The sequence below is a fragment of the Sinocyclocheilus anshuiensis genome, unplaced genomic scaffold (genome assembly GCF_001515605.1).
Source record: "Sinocyclocheilus anshuiensis isolate Anshui unplaced genomic scaffold, SAMN03320099.WGS_v1.1 scaffold72, whole genome shotgun sequence".
Taxonomy (NCBI): Eukaryota; Metazoa; Chordata; class Actinopteri; order Cypriniformes; family Cyprinidae; genus Sinocyclocheilus; species Sinocyclocheilus anshuiensis.
Window position 1 is genome coordinate 997,329 of NW_015554073.1, and position 20,476 is coordinate 1,017,804.

Below are 20,476 nucleotides of genomic sequence, written 5' to 3' on the forward strand. Positions count from 1 at the left end.
GCGGTTGGCACGGATTTAGGACGGAGAGCGACATTCCGGTTAGAGGACGGTCCGTGTTCCACGGGCGTGGTTCTAGCTACCTCACAGTACACATAATATGCACGCTATATTTAAGGCTTTTTTTTTTTTTTTTTTTTTTTTTTTAAATACACTTCAGCGGAAAAATACTTCCAGCGATGAATGAAACCGTCTGATTCTGACTTTTTCCTGATTATTGCGGACAGAAATGACTGAATTCGCAGGAGTTGTTCCCAAAAATAGTGTTCTTGATTATCCATTAGTACATTTATTTTTATATTGTTTATGATTTATTTTATATTCTGAATGAGCTGTTTGTCAATATTTATCCTCTACCCAGTTTATTACTACTACCCAGTTTATTTGTGCTGAAATGGGATAAAATTGGTTACATTTAGATTTCTTTTATTTTATTTCTTCAGAATGATTCGTTTCTTTTACTTCTAGATGTTCCAACCTTACCATTGGCTATGTTGTTGTGTTCTGAGGGTTTGGGGTGAGAGAGATGTTTTTGTCTTCTCTGTTTTAATTTCCCATTTAATTTCGGTTGGGTAACGTTAGGCTATTACTATTAGAATGCTGTTTAGTTTCCTTTTTTTAATTATATGCAAATGTACAATTTTCTTTTGCATAAAAAATGTAAATGTGTAATTTGAAATGATTTTATTTTGTGAAATAAGGATTTTATTTTTTTCAAATAAAAATATTTAAACACGGAGTAATTCTAAAGTCACCATGCTACGAGAAGCAAAATTCCAAAAATGCACATTGCCCTGAAACACTTTCACATTTGATGTAGTTTTACAGTCAAATTTGTGAACGGGTGGATGATCCGGTGCTTTAGCACCATCTGCTGGCGGACAACAACACATTCCAACAGGGCTTCCTTAGCACCGGCGAGCCACGCTTCCTTAGCAACGGCCTGATGTAAACATTGCAGTAAGCAAAATAAGAAGGAAAATCACTACAAGTGCGGCTCGATAATGGAGGGTTGATATGTTTTGACTGTTGAAGTGTATATTTACACTTAACAGGCATCATGCAGCTGTTAAACTTTATGGTGGAGAGAAGGTAAACTGATCTGTTGTAGTTGTAGTGCTAAATCATGGAATGTGAAGGAATTTGACTTGGTCACCTCACCTGCTGGGCTCTGACTATACAGTTGGACATACACAAACAGGTGAGGAATTTATAGTGCTGATATGCATTAGTAAAAATTAGGTCTATTTTTGTGAGGTAAATTTTTATATCTAATACACTCTAATACACTAATATACAAGTAATGTTATATGTAAAAGGTGTTTGCAGCATTGCAGCAATTTGACTGTTTTGTCGTTGTTGTTAAGTATTACCTAAGATAGAAATTTATTAACATTTTATTGTAATGTTTAGTAACTACAGTTGTAGTATTTAGTAAAGAATTAGTGTCTAGGTTTTCATTTTTTTACATTTGTTGAATGTCCATAAGCCTTTGAAAAATACTGTTTTTAAAGGGATCATGACACAGAATGAAAAGCAGAAACTAACTGGAGACGAAGAAATTATAAAAGAGCTGGTGAGTTTCCTTTTTTTTCCCTCAACTAAATGAACTTAATGTGCAATTTGCTCTTGTGGTGTGGTTTTCTAATCTAAGCCACATGTGCTGGTCTGTGCTGAAGAATCTTTGGTTTGTATGTCCTCAGTGTGTGTCTAATGGACTCTGCTATGAGAAGGTGTGTCAGGAGGGGAGTGGTGAAATGGTTCTGGAGATGTTTTTCTCTGGGTTCCCGCACATGGTGGGTCTCTCTCTTTTCCCTAGATTGTCCAGTCTCACTATTGTAGGCCAGAGCATCAGCTCAATCCAGGGTCTGGAGTACTGCCCACTCCTCAAAGAATTATGGGTAGTGGAGTGCAAACTGAATGTAAGTTACTGAAAACATTTGGAATGTTTCTAGTTTATTTTTCTGAAAATGTTTTATGGATTAGATTTCAGTGTGATTACAATATGGGGGGTAGGGGGCCATATCTGCTATTTTGCCAAGGTTGTTCATTTTATTTTCTTTGACTGATTTACTCTAATTAAGATGAAAATTAACAAATGAATCTAGTTGATTTTGATCTGTCTGGTATTGTTTGTGTTTTGTAGGAAATCTCTGGCCTACATAACTGTGTGCATTTGCAGAAATTATTTCTGTACGACAACAACATCCAGCAGATTACAAATCTAGAGATGTTGGTCAACCTTCACGTCCTGTGGCTTAATAAGAACGAGATCTCTGACATACAGGTAGCCTATGTTTATGAGATACTGAGATACTGTAAGTGAAATTTCAAAGTATATTATATTTGTGTCTATATACAAATATAAGCTGTTTTACACCTTGTTTTACAGGGATTGACTTCACTTGTAAACCTTAAAGAGTTGAATCTTGCTGATAATGCTGTTGAGACTCTTGGTAGGTTCACTGTAAAACACCACATTTTTGCAATTTTAGCATTTAATTTTTGTACTATAATATATAGACATTTAAAATATGTTACCGGATACACTAATATTTAGCATGTTTATTTCTAAGGTCATTGTCTGGATTCCAACATCAATCTCCACAATCTAAACCTCTCAGGCAACAAAATCAGTTCCTTCAAGGTATAAGAAATATAGCATTATTTGACCTGCTATTTTAAAAGCTTATCATAGTAGAGCAATTTCGTTTCATGAATAAGGCATCAATTGTATTGAATTGAATTTAACAGTTTAATTGAATCTAATTGAATTGCACGCAGCCCTACTATTACTGCTTCAGTTTTTAATACCTTACCTTAAAAGTACAGTCATATTTACTGTTGTTAAGTGAAATTTCCTGGGTAAACGGGAATGCACACACACCAGATTTATGTAGTTACAAGGCATCAATTGTATTGAATTGAATTTAACAGTTTAATTCAATTCTAATTGAATTGCACGCAGCCCTACTATTACTGCTCATTCTTATTTCAGTTTTTAATACCTTACCTTAAAAGTACAGTCATATTTACTGTTGTTAAGTGAAATTTCCTGGGTAAACGGGAATGCACACACACCAGATTTATGTAGTTACTTAATACAAAAATACATTTAAAAAAATTAATTGCTTCAAATTGCTTTAAATAATAATTGCTTCAAAATTCATGTTTTCATTATGAGTGTGTGTAATTTACATTTTAGAGTAAAATGTCCAACTATCGTTGATTCATATTTATTAATGACATTGTTTTACTTACAAATTGGAAACCTTGTTATTAAAACCCATAGGGAAATAGTGGGGGAACCAATGACAAATTAGTCTTCCGGGTTTTGATGTCATGGCTCCAGCACTCTTTAGACAATGGAAATTTTTTGCCTCCAAAATTTAGCTAATGTGACCGCAACTTAAGTGTTAAACTTTGAAGCATAGCTACGTTTTTGCTTCGCACATGGATGACACCTAAAATCATGTTTTCTCTTATTAGATTGTTGATTGCCTTTTGTGTAGAGCCCATTTTGTTTGTTTGATTGTGTCCAAGATTACCAGGTAATAATTTCCTTCTGGCCTTCACACCATTATTACTGCAGGCCTGTATCTACATGCCATTATTGCGTCCTCCCTCTCCTGCTCACTATAGATCTGATTACTGTTATTACTGTGCATGCTCTGTACTTTCCCAACTCCCCCAGAGAGACCTGATCATTTCAGGAATTGCACGATTCAAGTTTTTGCTTTTCAGTTGTTATCATTATCATAATGTGGCATCTCTGATCTCTGATGCATTTCCTATGTCCTGATGTTGCAAAAATAACAAAATATTCAAAATAACAAAATATCAACAACAAGCAACATTTATAGTGTAAACGAATATACCATAAATATGGGCAATAGTAATAGTGATGCTTGACCATGAAACATCAATATAAAAATCATTGCAGAATATTAGGTTGTTGTTGTTTTTTTTTGTTATTTGCACAAAATGATTTCATGTTCATGAATAGTCCTGATCTCTGAAAGAAGAAAAAAAGTATGTAAAATCTGTACAACCCTTGTTTTCCATATAGGAATTGACCCATCTGGCTCGGCTGCCCCGTCTACGGCACCTGAGTCTGAAGGACCCTCAGTCCATTCCAAACCCGCTGTGTCTGCTCTATAATTACTACATACACGTCTTATATCACATGCCACACCTGCAGCGCTTGGACACATATGACATATCCAGCAAACATCTCAAAGACACTGCAGAGGTGAGATAATCTCAATTTAATGCATCTGAGAGCGTATCTTTTGTGTTTGAGAATGATGAGAATGTGTGGTTGTGCATCAGTCCACAGTGCTGAAGAAAATGATGTATTACACCATGCGGGTACGTTGTGCACAAAGACAGTTTGATGAACTCAAAGCCAAGCTCAGGCAGCAGCGGAAAGACCAGATACAACTTCCAGAGGAGAGAATACGTGTGCTAACACACATGCTGAGAAATGTGAGTATATACAGTTTGTACAGAGGTTGTTTTTTTTTTTGCGCCACAATGGTGGTATATTTAGAGTATCACTTTCTTTCTAAATCCATTCTTAACACATTTAGTAGGAATGCAGCCATTTAAAATTTCTGATACTGATTATCTTAAAATTATTTTAAGACTGATAAATTACTGACTTTGAAATAATGTAAAATTACACACACACACATATATGTGTGTGTGTGTGTGTGTGTGTGTGTGTGAATTAACTGTGTTATAATATACTATATAATATATTAAATATACTACAAATATTTTTATAAAATAAAAATAAAACACTGTAAACTAAAACCAATATGTTTATATGTGAAGTGAATTTAGGCATCACAGCATTATAATGTACAGTATGAAAATTAAATTATATATATATATATATATATATATATATATATCACACATGTTGACTGTATCTGTTGTTTATTATTTTAAAATTATTATAATTAATATATTAATATTTAATTAAGATTTTTAAAAGATATTATTAAATTAAGTCATCCTCAAATGTTTATCAGATTATTCCATATTCAACTTCTGGGGACAAATTAGTTTGTAAAACATTTGTGTTACAAACACATTCACCCTTTGTGAGCAGATGGAGTGTCAGCTGTCCCATGTACAGTCTGTTGGTAAGAAGTCAGGAGAACCTGAAGACTTGACCTCTGACTTTCGTAATAACCACAGCCATGAGCAGAGACTGCAGCACAAACTGGATGCTCTTAAAGACCGAATGAGGTTCTGGGAGCAATGCCTGGAGGAGTGAGTGTGCATTTTTATATACATAAACCTGTGTGCATGATTATTGTCCAGTCTTGCATATGTGTGTTTGTTTGTTTTGTGTCTCAGGGTAGAAACATGTCACCAGCAAAATGTGGCTTTGGCCTCAGATAGAAGGAATATGATGGTGCACTTTCTGCTGTTGGAGCTGGAAACCATGGGGAACATTCGCTTTGAGGAGGGAAACACCGGCGAACCTTGGTACCACATGTATGCATGCAAGATCTTTCGTACAGATACACAACATGCAGGATTTCTGATCTATACTGTTTTCTGCTTCCTCTCTCAGGTTCACATCATGTTACGATCTCTTGCTGTCCCGTTTCTGTGCATGGGATTATAAACCTCAAAACATCTCTGGCATTAAGATCAATCGAATCATCCGTATCCATAACCGAGCTCTGCGGCAACGCTTCCAGGACAAAGTACACTCTCTGCTCTGCAGACAGGAACCTTCACCCTTCTCACAGTGAGTCAGTCACACACTTGTTGTGTCTTACAGAGCCAGACTTTTATATGTATATATATATACTTTGCATCTTATTTTGGCCAGAAAAACGCACTTAGATAGGCAGAGGCAGTCTGACTTACATGCAAAACATATGGTTTCTTTTTGTTTTTACTCATTGTTTATAGACAGATAAATCTGGTATTAATACCAGGAAAATATACCACACAGATTATAAATACAGATAAATACAGATTTGTCCCATGCATCAGGTATCAGTATCACGTTCATTACATGCCATTTATTACTAGAGAGACTCTGACTGATTCAAAAAATAGAGGCTGTTTGATAGTCTTTCTTTTATATTCATAAATCAAAAATCCATATTCATAGTTCTTATCAATTTTTAAGATCTTGAGATATGATTCTGACAGCACAGTGTCTGTGGAAGAGAGTGTCTGTATATGCAGTTTTACTATTTGTGTATGTGTGTGTGTGTGTGTGTGTGTGTGTGTGTGTGTGTGTGTGTGTGTGTGTGTGTGTGTGTGTGTGTGTCAGGAACTATAAACGCTGCATGGAGTATCTGTTCTACGTGCCTGATCCAGAACATTCCTGTGAAAGTGATGAGATACTTCCAATGCTAGAAAATGGTTTTAAAACTGCTGATGCATATAAGGTACAAAAACCATCAAAGCCTGGTGAGGACTGGTTATGAATTTCTGTTGTTTTTAATGGACCCATCATCTTGTACATGGATGTGTGTTTCTTGCCTTCAGGCATTAGGCAGAGAGAGAGCAATCCCCCTCTCTAACAGTGTGAGTGTGTCTGATCAACTGCGAATGACATTTATGCAAAAGAAGAGTTGCTCGACATCAGGAAGTAGCCCTGTAGATATTCTTCCCTTCAGACATGGTCTGTATTCACTCAGAGCCTTTAATTTAAATTAATTTGAATGTACTGTCAGTCATTTCTACACTACTACTGGCTCCAAACATTAATACAAAAATAAAAGTTTGGGGTCAGTTTTTTTTTTATTTTTTTATTTTTTTTAAAGATGTCTTTTGTTGCTCAAAATATAGTATGATCAAAAATACAGTAAAAATGTAATGTTGTAAAATATTATTACAATTTAAAATAGCTGCTTTCTATTCCTGTGATGGCAAAGCTGAATTTTCAGCAGCCATTACTCCAGTCTTCAGTACCGCATGATCCTCTTAATATGCTGATTTGATGCTCAAGAAACATTTCTTACATTTATCAGTGTTGAAAATGGTTGTGCTGCTAAATATTTTCGTGGAAACCATGATACATTTATTAGGATTCTTATATGAATAGGAAGCACAAAATAACGGCATTTTTTGATAATTTTCTGATAATTTGTTTGCTTTTGTGCATTTTTGTATGTTTGTAGGTCAGTTGATCATTTCTAAAGTGTTCCTGGGCCGCAGTGCTGCAGTGAAGGAGGGTCTCCCAATAGACTGTGATCATTACCCTAAAGCAAACTCTGTCTACCTCAGTACCTGCTCTAAAGAGCAAAAGCACACAGCACAAACAGCCCTTGGTGAGTTAGAGTGTGTGAACCCATCAGAGAAAAATGTCTTCAGAGCAGTGGTGATCAAAGCAGTAATGTGTGAGTGCATGTGTGTTTTTGTTCATCAGACATGCTGTGTCTCTCCAGCCTGCCAGACAGCTGTGACTGTAAACAGCAGCAGAAACTGTGGTACATGTTTGACAATGAAATGGTGCTCCCAGAGTACCTTGTAGACTTTGAATATGTAACACAGGTATATGTGTTTGACAGTATATGCCCTCACACATTTACACCGTTCTCTTAATCTCATATCAGAAAATAGTAATGAGTAATCAAATCATCTTCATCTTATGACATCTTCCTCTAGGACACATCTCAGCCCTCTCCAGACTCCCCGTCCAGTTCTCATGCATCCCCGGCTGATGCCCCATCTGTGTCCCGAGCTGAGCTGGACCTGGATGAGGGGGCATTAAATATGGAACCCATCCTGAAGCCTCACCCCAAGATGCTCAGTCTAGATGAGAAATCCACACTGACAGTGGCCAGAGCAAACGTCCTCAGTCAGATCACAGTGAGACCTACAATACTTAACATACACAAACCTGTATCTCTGTGATCATTTTATTGACTTATTTCCTGTCATACAGGTGCTGAATCTACATGGCAACAGTCTGAATAAACTACCTGAGATTTCTCGACTCACAGCTCTAAAGCAACTGACCCTCAGCTTCAACGAGTTCACTCATCTGGACGATATTTCACATATGGTGATGAGATCATTCTATTCATTCATAACCTTCTTGTAAACATGACAGTATCACAAACATTTAAAGGCAGCATGCCATAATTGTAAGAAGTGAAAACTGACCCTATATACTCTTTTAATACAAATTATTGGTCTTCATTCACTCTGGAAGGTACAGTATTTTTGGTCTATGTCACTAAGTATGTTTATTTTTAACTACCTGTCATAAAAAAAACACTTTTAAAGGGGTCATATGATGCGATTTCAAGTTTTCCTTTCTCTTTGGCGTGTAACAAGCTGTTAGTGAATAGATAAGATCCCTAAAGTTGCAAAGACTTAAGTCTCAAACCCAAAGAGATATTCTTTATAAAAGTTAAGACTCGTCCACGCCCTCCTAAAATGCCTCGTTTAAACACGCCCCCACATGTCTACGTCACGATGTGGGAAGATTTGCATAACACCGCCCAAATGTATACGCAAAGAAAGAAGGCGTAACTTTAATTCTCGCTGTATAGGGCTGCACGATAAATCGCAAGCGATATTTAGCGCGCATCTTATCAGTAAAGCCGGTTCTGTAATCAGTGGTAAATCTCCATCACCTGCGGGCTTTCACATTGAGCAGCATTAACTACACAGAGCCGTTGTTCACTGACGAGCTGCGCAATACCACGTTGATATTCGCGCGATTTATCGTGCAGCCCTATCGCTGTAGTATTTTTGCCGCTGCCGCCATGTCGTGGAGACGCTGTGTGTTTCGCTGTGAAAGCAAAACTACTTTGTTTGGTCTTCCAAAAGAGGACACAACTAGAAATCAGTGATTAAGTTGTATTTACAACACTGTTCCAGAACAGTTCAAACTAAATATTCAGATGTGATGTCATATGACCCCTTTAATGATGTAACCAATTAATTGAAGTCCTGTCATTGAATATGAATTTATGACTTGTGACTGTCTTTGTCTCTCATTGTTTCTCTGTCTTTCAATCCTTTAGCCAAACCTGGAGTACCTGGATGTTAGTTTTAACCATATTTCCTCTCTGGAGGGTTTGCGTGGACTTGGTCAACTCATAGAACTGGATCTTCGCTGGAATCAACTGACTCGAATAAGGGATGACATGAATGTTTTGCGTAAACACGCCCCTGCCCTGCTCCGTCTGGACACACGGCACAATCCTTGGCACAGGGTAAAAGTTACCTTACATGAATGAGTTTCATATTAGACATTAGAAAATGTGAAGCATCATGACAAATGAAGATTGAGCAAGGTCGTATATACACTTCTGTTCAAAAGTTCGGAGTCAGTAAGATTAAAATAAAGAATGCAACAAGGACGCAATAAATTGTTTAAAAGTGACAGTACAGACAATTATAAAGTGAGAGTACAGACAATTATAATGTTACAATGATTTCAATTTAAAATAAATGCTGTTCTTTTGAACTTTCTTTTCACCAAAGAATCTTGAAAAAATGTATCATGATTTCCACAAAAATATATTAAGCGGCACAACTATTGTCAACATTGATAATAATAAGAAATGTTGAGCACCAAATCAGCATATATTAGAATTATTTCTGAAAGTGACACTGAAGACTGGAGTAATGGCTGATGAAAATTCAGCTTTGCCATCACATGAATAAATTTCATTTTAAAATATATAAAATAAAATTGTTTTCAAATAGAAAACAATTATTTTAAATTGTAAAAATATTTCACAATATTACTGTTTTTATATATTTGTAACAAATAAATGCAGCTTTGGTGAACATAAGAGGCTTCTTTCTAGGGTTGCCACTGGTCCCTTAAAATACGGAATCGTCCCGTTTTTAAAGGTAAAATGATGCGTCCCGTATCAAATCAATACGGGATGCAATTTGTCCCGTATTTTACAAATGCCAACACATAGTTGAATCAACAAATAAGTATTTTGCATTGTTAATAATACTAATAGCAATTATAATGAAATCAATTTCATACGAGGTATTAGAGAAGCTCATTTGCGCGTGATTGCATTTTGGCGTCTTTGTTTTCATAGTGACTGAGTCTCCAGAACGCGCGCCGTTAAAGCCCTTTCACGCGAGCGCAGCATGCGCTAAACCTGCGCGGTTTAAAACATCTGGGAGCTCACATCTGGCTGCCCTTTGAACACAAGACTCTCCAGATGTAGGGCTGAATGGAAAAATTCTCAGTAGGTCTGTCCTGCAACTAATGATGAACGCGCAGTTTGCAGAGAATCATTCAGTTGCTCACGAAGATAGTTCACCCAAAAAATGAAAATGTTGTCATTGTTTACAAACCCACAAGTTGTTTCAAACCTTAATCATTTCTTTCTTAATATTGAACATAAAAGAAGATACTTTGAAGAATGTGGGTAACCAAAGAGTTTCTGGTCCCCAATTACTTTTTTTTTTTTTTTTTAAGTTACTGAGGACCAGAAGCTGTTTGGTTACCCACATTCTTCAAAGTATCTTCTTTTGTGTTCAACAGAAGAAAGAACTTTATGCAGGTTTAGAACAACCTGGGTAAATTATGACAGAATGTTCATTTTTGGGTGAACCATACACAATTTGGATAGTCTGTTAATATAATATTCCATACATTATCAGAGCTGGGTAGACATAATTATTATATTTTTAGACATTATTAGACAGATTAATTAATAGATTATAATTAATGTTTGACCCTATTTATTAATTTATCATTTATATTAATCATAAATATATACATAATAAATAATAAAAAATGTCATATACAATTTGGCATTTTAAAAAGTTTTTAAAAATGCTAAATTATTTAGATAAAAATGGGACGAATAAATGTACCCTAATTTGAGCAAATTAATTAATTTTTTTTTTAAATAATACAAATTCATCCCATCCAGGCAACAGCTACAGAACTTAAAAAAAAAGACTAAAAATAATTAATAATTATAAATAATCAACAATATTAATATGTTCTGTTGGAAGTTTACATGCTTGAGCATGTTTTTTTTTTTTTGGGAGGGGGGGGGTCGTGAATGGGTGTCCCTTATTTGCCTCGCTGAAGGTGGCAACCCTACATCTTTCAAAACCATAAAAAAATGTTTTTGAATGGTAGTGTATGCAAACACACAATTCACCATTGTAATCCCCAAACCAAGTTGGCCCTGCTGACATTTAAACAATAAAATTTTGTTTACATTTAATGAATTAGTGAATATAAGTGGATTTCACTTGTGTGTTTTGCAGAACGAGTGTGTGCGAATGGTGGTTCTTGGTCGGCTGAAGACTCTCGCTTATTTGGATGATGTTTTCGTGATGGAGGAGGAAGCGGCTGCTGCTGTTCAAGTGGCTGCCCGATCTAGAATCAACCAGGTATGAACAATCTGAACGTTATACTCAATGTTTGTGTCCATGTTTGACCTGGAACATGTGTGTGTTTGCAGGCATCTCTGATGACCCACTCTCGGACTGACAGTGAACGTCCCCGCAGTCTGAGTTTGCTCTCTTCTGCTCACCTGCTCACACAGATCAGCCTGTCTCCATGGAAACACTCGCAAGAGCTTGAGTCAGGCTGGACCACCAAAGTATGACATATAAACTTACATTCTCTCACACAAACAACATTTAAAAGGGTTAATTCACTCAGCCTCGTCATTTCTGTGTTTGTTCTGTGAAACACAAAGAAGATATATTGTAGAATGTTTTTATTTTTTATTGGGTCAGATCACAGCACTGAATCTTGATGGTCTGCGGTTAACCCGGCTCAGTAATCTTGACCGACTGGTGAATCTACGCTGGGCTTCATTTGACAATAATGAATTAACTCGAATTGAGGGTCTGGAACACTGCACCCTACTGGAGGAACTTTCTCTTAATAACAACAGTATCAGCAGACTGGAAGGTAGTGCTCCTTCTTTCCCTTTCTCACTCTTTTTTCCACTGTATCAGTTTAATATAAAACCAGGGACAAAGCTGTGTAATATAACCTTCATGTGTTCATTGCTGCTCTTGTTTGTTGAGTGTGTGGCAGGTTTGTGTGCGATGCATCGTCTGACTCGTCTGAGCATTAACAGCAACCACTTACAGTGTTTAGACGGGGATGTTTTGGACCAGCTACCCAACCTTCACTTCCTGTCTGTAGAGAACAACATCATCTCATCTCTGCATGGGCTTCAAAGGTCACGGTCCTTATTCGAGCTGTATGTCGGCAATAATGACATCAGCACCACCCGAGACATATACCACTTAAAGGTAAGGAGATTTTATAGATCTGAATATCATTTTGTGCAATTAATGATTTTTTAAGCCTTCATTCAAATCACCCGTTGATGTGAATGCATGTAAAGTGCTGTAGGGTAATGTTAAAGTGAATAAAGTGTGGTGATGGTGGTGATGTAGTGTCTTTTTCTCTCAGGCACTGTCTAGTTTAATTATTCTGGATCTGTATGGGAATCCCCTTGTAAACAAACTGGAGAACTACAGGATCTACATGGTTTTCCATCTGCCTTCACTCAAAGCACTGGATGGAGTAGCTGTGGTAAAAATAACTGATGCTTATGTATGTATAGTGTTTGTTTTCATATGTATGCTACTGTTCAAAAGTTATAAAGAAATAAGTACATTTATTCAGCTGCATTTTCCAAGCAATAAAAGTGAAAGGGACTGGAGGCTGACTGTTGGCAGAATTTTAATTTATGGGTGAACCATATGGGTATTTAAGTTTTAAAAAATACAAACGTGTCTGTGCTGTGTAGGAAACGTGTGAATCAGAAACTGCTAAGGACGTGTTTGGAGGGCGGCTCAATGCAGATATGGTGGCTGAGAAGCTGGGCCATACCAGCTACAGAGACCTGTCAGAACTCAACCTGCAGTCTAGCTCAGTCAGGTTCACATTAACTCTCACTACAATCCTACAGTCAGAATTAAACCAACACAGCAGAACTGAATATGTTGCTTCACGCTTTATGATTTCTGTTTTACTGTGTGTTTTAGAATGGTGGATCTTGCTCCTGCTGATTTGTTCAGTAATTTACGCAGTATTAATCTAGATCACAATAACCTCACCTCATTCAGCGGTCTCATCTTCCTACCCAACATTAAGGTACGTATGAGTTTAGGATAGAACGTAAATACAACACTTATGTCTGTCTTTGTCTATGTTACTGGTTATGTATACTAACATTACATATATATGTTTTTGTTTGTGCATGTGGTCTTGCAGGTGTTGTCTCTGAACTATAACCACATTGAGTCAATTCTACCACGTCAAAAAGTTCAGAGTCACATGAGCAACAAGCAGAATCTCTATCATAAAGTCAGTTCCAGTGGATATGGGCAGCAGAACAGCAGGCCCAGCAGGTGCTCACTCTCACACACACACACACACACACACACACACAACAATACTCTGTCATGATCTATTGGGGTGATATACTGTAGTTTCTTGGCTAACCACTAGGGAGCATCACAATTACATATAATAAGAGATTCTCAGGCAATGAGTGTGTTTATAACCAGAGAAAACACAGCTTCATAGGCTGCAAAGTTTTGGGAGTAAAAGCCACATTTATTAACAAATTGTATGTACCGCATACAGTATTAATGCCATAAACTATACTCTTCTAGATGACACATACCTCTACATGTGCCTCGCATTCATTTTTTCTCACTTTCCTTTAAAATGTGCTTCTCCTCTCTTCCTTCTCTTTGTTTGTAGGGAGGGATTAACTGATAATCTGGAGCCTCTGATGTCCAGTTTGGAGGTTTTGCATTTAGGTTATAATGGTATATCCAACTTGATCAATCTACAAATCAGCCGACTCACTAACCTCAGAGCGCTGTTCTTACAAGGTATGTACAACCAAAGTCCCTTTAAAGGGGTCATATGATGCTTTTTTAAAGATCATTATTTTGTGTATTTGGTGTAACAGAATATGTTGACATGCTTTAATGTTCAAAAAAACACATTATTTTTCAAATACTGTACATTATTGTAGGTCCTCTATGCCCCGCCTCTCTCAAACGCTTCGTTTTCTTGAAATCGCATCATATGACCCCCTTTAAGGCAAGTCATGTCACTCAGCGGCCATCTTTGAAACGCCTCTCGGCATGCCAGTGCAGCTCCTATCTCTTTGAATGGGGAAACATCAATTTCTCCAAAACTGTTTGCCAAGCTTATGATTAAATTTCATATTTAAAATCACCAATGAAATTTGGCAACGACTGTATCATAAATGTTGTTTATTTTGCTCAAATAGCGTTATTTTTCAGGCTAGACCAGCCAGTGTGTATGCACAGTCCTAGGCGCACGTCTCAGAATGCTTACTCTTTCTATAGCAACTTCCCATTAACGCCATTATAGTGTTCATTCAAACTGGTTCGCGAACGAAGAATGCGCATGAACACAAAAGTGGCGGGATTTATCGCATGGACCAATCACAGCGAAACATAACCAGTCACACCCAGTCATATTGCGATAGAGACATTGCCTCCTCTCATGTGACTTTCCCCCAATCATTCTCAATTACCCCCCAGTAAACTCACAGCATGCTTTGGGGGGGTCTGTTAAAACCTTAGACTGTTAAACCTCAATGGGTTCAGGAGAGGCGAGAGAGACGCAGACTCTTGCTGTAACTTTACCTGCTGGTGCTGCTGTTGGACAGTGTTTCTATAGAAAAACAAGTGATTTATACACTTTTTTTATTAACAACATACAAACCAGAATGCAAACATGAAAATGCATATCAATTCAACTTAACCACCTACCCTCCCACACTTTTGAATGTTATATTTTGTAATATTGGCATTGTTTTATTTTTGTACTACAAATTTTTTTTCTCATCCAATATTTTGAGGAGACACTGCCTCCCTTGCCTCCTCGGAGGAAATGCCCCTGGTACAACCTCTCTTGTACAGCTGTTCATCACTGTCTGCAAACATATCCTCACTGAAATATACAGAAAATATTTATGTTTCAAATAAATGCTGTTCTTTCAAATGTTGTATTCATTAAAGAATCCTGATAAGAAATGTTTCTCGAGCACCAAATCAACATATTAGAATGATTTTTGAAGGATCATGTGACACTGAAGCTGAAAAATAGCCTAAGCTTTGCCATCACAGGAATAAATTACATTTTAAAGGGTTACTCCACCCCAAAAGGAAAATTTAGTCATTAATTACTCACCCTCATGTCGTTCCAAACCCGTAAGACCTCCGTTTATCTTCGGAACACAAATTAAGATATTTTTGATGCATTCTGAGAGCTCTCTAACCCTTCCATAGCAGCAATGTAAGTAACACGATCAAGGTCCAGAAACGTAGCAAGGAGATTGGTAAAATAATCCATGTGACATCAGGGGTTCAACCGTAATTTTACAAAGCTACGAGAATACTATGCAAAGAAAACAAAAATAATGACTTTATTCAACAATTTGTCTCCTCCGTGTTACCGTAGCGCCATTTTGGAGAGTAGCCTATCCACTGAACGCAAACAGCGTATGCTGTTCTGTGTCAGCCACACCACATGGATACGTTTTCTACATTTATTTACGCTTTGATTTGAACGAAAACAACGTATCCGTTATCCGTAAAGTTGTTATTTTTGTTTTCTTTGCGTACAAAAAGTATTCTCGTAGCTTTGTAAAATTACGGTTGAACCCCTGATGTCACATGGATTATTTTACCGATCTCCTTGCTACGTTTCTGGACATTGATTGTGGTAATTACATTGCTGTCTATGGGAGGGTCAGGGAGCTCTCAGAATTCATCAAAAATGTGTTAATTTGTGTTCCGAAGATGAACGGAAGTCTTACGGGTTTAGAACGACATGAGGGTAATTAATGACAGAAATTTCATTTTTTGGTGAACTAACCCTTTAAGAGCTACTGTGGGCACCAACAATTCAGTAAAAACATTTTTTTAAACATCTGCCAAAGGCAGGTAAAATTAGAAATATTACAGATAATTATTTCTTGCTAAGCATAAAACCATATTTTTTCCACTTTTAATTAAAACTATATTTTTGATCCTATGGCATTGAGGTTATTTGCTGTTCCCTTGCAAGTTGCTACATACAGAGCCGGTCATTGACATGTATGAAATGAGTCAGTCTACAACATCCATGTGAAACTGCAAATGGCTTTGTGAGGAATATTCCACGTGTCACATTCCAGGGAGGGAAATGGGCATCCTAGATAAACTTGTGCTGGTCAATTTTGCACTCAGGCAAAAGTTGTTAAACGGACTAATGAGGGTGAGTAATTAATGACAAAATTTTCATTTTGGGGTGGAATAACCCTTTAAAATATATTGACATAAAAAACATTTATATTTTAAATTGTAATAATATTTTCCAATATTACTATTTTTGATCAAATAAATGCAGCCTGGGTGAGAATAAGAGCAACCTAAGAATAAGTTTCTTTTAAAAACATTAAATGTTTAAACAATACATATATTCTTTAATATGATCTTCTCTAAGTGTCTTCTCTTTTTCTCTAAGGGAATGATATCAGTCAGGTAGATGGATTGGATGGTTTGCGGAGACTACGTGAGTTGGTTCTGGATCGAAATCGAATTAAATCTTTGAGTGAGAACTCATTCTGTGGACAGGGAGTTTTGCTGGATTTGCACCTGGCAGAGAATCGCATCCGTGAACTGAACCACCTTCAGCCTCTCACTGAGCTCCGGAGACTGTTCTTAGACATGAACAAAATACTGGTACACAATAACACCTACACAAAATACACAAAAACCTACCTAAAATACAGGTACACATTAAATATGCGCACAAAGTTTAATTCTTGACTGTAAAGCTCCACAAAGGACAAAAAACGGACTTTTCCAAGCTTCTGGTGGGAAACACACTATAATTTGTTATATGCTGGAAAAAGCTAGAAACTATCTCTTTAATTTATCATTGAAACAATTGTAAATCACCTCACTAATAATGAAAACATTTGGTATTTGAGTCATGGCATATTTCTAGAGCAAATACATAGAAGCAGTTTGGTTCATATTCATTAGTTAGACAGACAGGTCTTTCAGATATAGTTCATCTTATGATAGGTATAATTTACTATATTAACAGGATATATTTAAGTGTTGTAGGTCAGGATGTATATATATATATAGAGAGAATCTACCAAGAAACTTAGGAACACAGTTACTCTCAACCCCACTGAGAGTGTGTGTAAGTTTGAGTACTTGAGGCTTGCTTTTATTATTCACCCCTCCATTCTAATCTATCTGTATGTGTGTAGCTGCAGTTTTACTGTAATTACTAAATTACAGTAATTCAGTCACTTAGTGTGTTTGTATTAGTGTTGTTAGTCCCTGTGAGAGCTCTGCCTTTTCCTGCCCCTGAATATAGAGTAATTACAGACAGCCATTACTGCACCAGCACAGCAGCCCAAGGGGACAATTAAGCAGTATTTACATTGATTGAAGGTCAGAGGTGTGTGTGTGTATGTATGTTTGTGTGTGTGTGTGTATGTTTGTGTGTGTATGTTTGTGTGTGTGTATGTGTGTGTGTTCTTGAGACTCACTGATCTTTTTGATTCACCTCCTCATTCCTTTATCTTTGTGGAAATCATGACATGTTAACAAAAACCTTTAATTGGATGTTTCTTGTGTCCTTTTCATTGTTTATTCCCCTCTTCATATGCCTGTTTATTTGAAACATTGTAATAGAGTAAACATAGGAGTTAACATGACAAAAACAACTGTTCAAATATTTGAGATGAAGATATACTATACTGATATATTATGCTACTATAGTCAAATAAGGAAGCCTAAAAGAACAGTTGCTCTGCTTTGATGCTCAATTCCATTCATTTCAATTCCATGGGAGTTTTGCATGAGGGCACAAAAGGTCTTGAAGCAAATGTTGCCCATGTTCAAGTTGATCATGCAAATTCGCCATGCTGGCCAACAGAAAGCTAAAGCTAAGCTGAGAAACTGAAAAATGGACCATTTCTTGCCCACAAAATTACGCATAGATTTTGCAAATGCGACACCTTAAGATGATAAAAGGGAGAAATCTTTATAAAATATAGTTTAAAATGCATGTGCCACATTCTTAGAAATGTAATTTTTGTATTCATATTGGTTTTATACTTAAAAAACGATTTAATGACAAATCTAAAATATTGAGTTGTGCAACCATCAAGCAAAAAGTAATAAAAGATGTCCACATATTTCAATATAAACAGTTTTCAACATTGATAATATTAAGAAATGTTTCTTCACCAAAGATTGGAGTAATGGCTACTAAAAAAATCAGCTTTGCCATCACAGGAATAAATTACATAAAAAATATATTAAAATAGGAAACAATTATTAAATTGTTATAATATTTCAGAATATTAATGTTTTTACAGTATTTTTGATCAAACAAATGCAGCCTTGGTAAGCACGAAAGACTACATTCAAAAACAACAACGAAATCCTACTACCCAAACTTTTGTATATATAAAAATTATATATGTATATAAAAGCATACAATAGTCAATGTGTTTCTTTTTTCAAGTCAAGTGTCTAAATGCAGTATGTATATCAAAGCGTATTTATGACCTAATATGTCTTTTGTTTGTGTTACAGGACATTTTAGAGCTGGAGAAACTGGAGGTGCTTCCTTCCCTCATGGAACTGTCTGTAGTGGGCAACCCAGTGAGTCACACACACACACACACACACACAATGCTCTAGATGAAGAGATTTCAAACTGAGACCTTGGTTCAAATGCAAACTAACCATGATTACAGACAAATCCTTACACACACACTTACTCTCTGGTTCTGAATAAATACAGTATGTTTTGTCCTCTTTACTTGGCCGAATATCCCTTTAATTAGACATAATATTCTGCACTATGACATACCAAGTGTGTGTGTTGCAGGTAGCTCGGCGGTCACTGCACAGGCCAGCAGTTGTACTGCATCTGTCTACACTTCATGTTCTGGATGGTATGACAGTCACCCTGGAAGAAAGAACCAGAGCAGAGCTTTTAAATAATGAAGCACAGGTAGCTCACACTTACTATCCAGATCGAATGAATGGATCAGATACAACTTATACTGCAGAGACAGTTACCTTGTGCATGTGTGTAGGGTTCTAGTTCAGGTGGTGAAGTGACTTTACCCGGTTTGGTACCATTGGTGACCCGACCGGCTCCTTTAAGAGGTGCAGGAATGCACTCACTCGTACCTGATCAGCAAGACGATGCACATGATACCAGCAGGTGTACGTATACATACAGTACAGACACACACCAGATGTGTGTTAAACACAAACGCACACCATGAATACATTTTTGTGTGTGTGTTTTTAGATAGGAAGCAGAAAGCAGTTGTCTCTCTCTTGCGTGGAGTTCAGAGTGACTTCAACTTCAGGCAGATCAGAGGATCTTCCAGCCACTACATGACAGCGCTGCAGCAGACCGGATACAGAGTTCTCTCCACTTTCCCTAACGCTGATCCTGAGACCAGGTCTGTACATACACAAACGCATATACAGTATAGGTGTTTATGTGATGTTGAAGGATAGAAAGCATATTAACCCTCATGTCGTGTTCTTGTCATTTCACGTGGAGAGGATTTTCTTTTCCTAAAAATTCTAGTTAATGTTATCGCATTGGCCTAAAACTTACTGACTTTACTCACACAGGGTATAACAACTTCCCGAAACCACAACTTCTTGAACTTTTTTTGCTAAATATATTTTTTTAAATCATTTTGGAACTGATTGGTCCTGGTCCTCATTGATCTCATCTTATGCACCTCCGTTTTTAAGTGAATATTGCCAAAATTATCCACAAATAGTGCTTTTTCACTCAAAAACTGAGATGCATAAGCTTCAATCAATGAGGCCTATGACCGGTCAGTTCCAAAAAGAAACACAAAACCTGTGCTAATTGAAAGAAAACAAGTTATCCCAGGATAATTTACAATTTTACGAGTTACAAGCCATTTTTAAATGGTTGGTCATTTTTGACTGTGAACACCAGATTAGGTAAAGGATTTTCAGCCCAGCACAAGGGGTAATCTTGATATTCTCCACAGGTACAAGTGTCACAGTGTACCCAGACCTCCTCCTCCTCCTCCTCCTCTGTAACGCAAAGTCATAGATGCACTAAGTGTGTCATGAATTTCAGCTTTGGTCTTGTGTGTTGGTGTTCATCTTTGGATCTTAGATCGGACTTAAATTGACAATTTATTTATTTGGAATTGTGTCAATATCAAAGATATTAAATGTACATTTTCTATTCAAGACTTTGAGTGGTGTCCTTTATCTTAAGTCTTTGTCCTTGCAACATTCTCACTCTCCATGAGGTTTGGTTTTATTTAAAAAAAAATTTATTTGATAGTTATGAAGTCACTTCAAATATAAAAGTATATACAAAACATTTGTCAAAACCATTTTTCTTGGAAACTCAAATGTTTTGGCCTGTAGTTGCAAAACCTGTCTTATTGAG

At 36.7% G+C, this 20,476-nt stretch overlaps 2 protein-coding genes across 3 annotated transcripts in view; one reads left to right on the top strand and one right to left on the bottom strand.

Moving 5' to 3' along the window:
- rtn1a (reticulon 1a) overlaps nt 1-12,000 on the bottom strand; it is a 45,710-nt gene extending 33,710 nt beyond the window's left edge. For both annotated transcript variants that reach the window (XM_016460772.1, XM_016460771.1), the window contains exon 1: nt 11,988-12,000. The gene's annotated coding sequence lies outside the window, so the exon portion shown is untranslated. The remainder of the gene's footprint in view (nt 1-11,987) is intronic.
- Nucleotides 1,154-20,136, top strand: lrrc9 (leucine rich repeat containing 9). Its single transcript, XM_016460776.1, has 33 exons — nt 1,154-1,198; nt 1,512-1,573; nt 1,701-1,919; nt 2,144-2,284; nt 2,390-2,453; nt 2,574-2,644; nt 4,067-4,249; nt 4,330-4,485; nt 5,117-5,280; nt 5,368-5,499; nt 5,588-5,767; nt 6,305-6,422; nt 6,523-6,658; nt 7,158-7,307; nt 7,406-7,530; nt 7,645-7,848; nt 7,925-8,044; nt 9,015-9,206; nt 11,248-11,373; nt 11,445-11,585; nt 11,725-11,902; nt 12,032-12,252; nt 12,416-12,538; nt 12,756-12,886; nt 12,994-13,102; nt 13,223-13,359; nt 13,718-13,851; nt 16,505-16,722; nt 18,604-18,672; nt 18,902-19,027; nt 19,113-19,245; nt 19,334-19,490; nt 20,064-20,136. Exons 2-33 carry the CDS (start codon nt 1,517-1,519, stop codon nt 20,113-20,115), a joined length of 4,467 nt encoding a protein of 1,488 aa, XP_016316262.1. The 5' UTR covers nt 1,154-1,198; nt 1,512-1,516; the 3' UTR covers nt 20,116-20,136.
- Nucleotides 20,137-20,476: the final 340 nt, after the last annotated feature.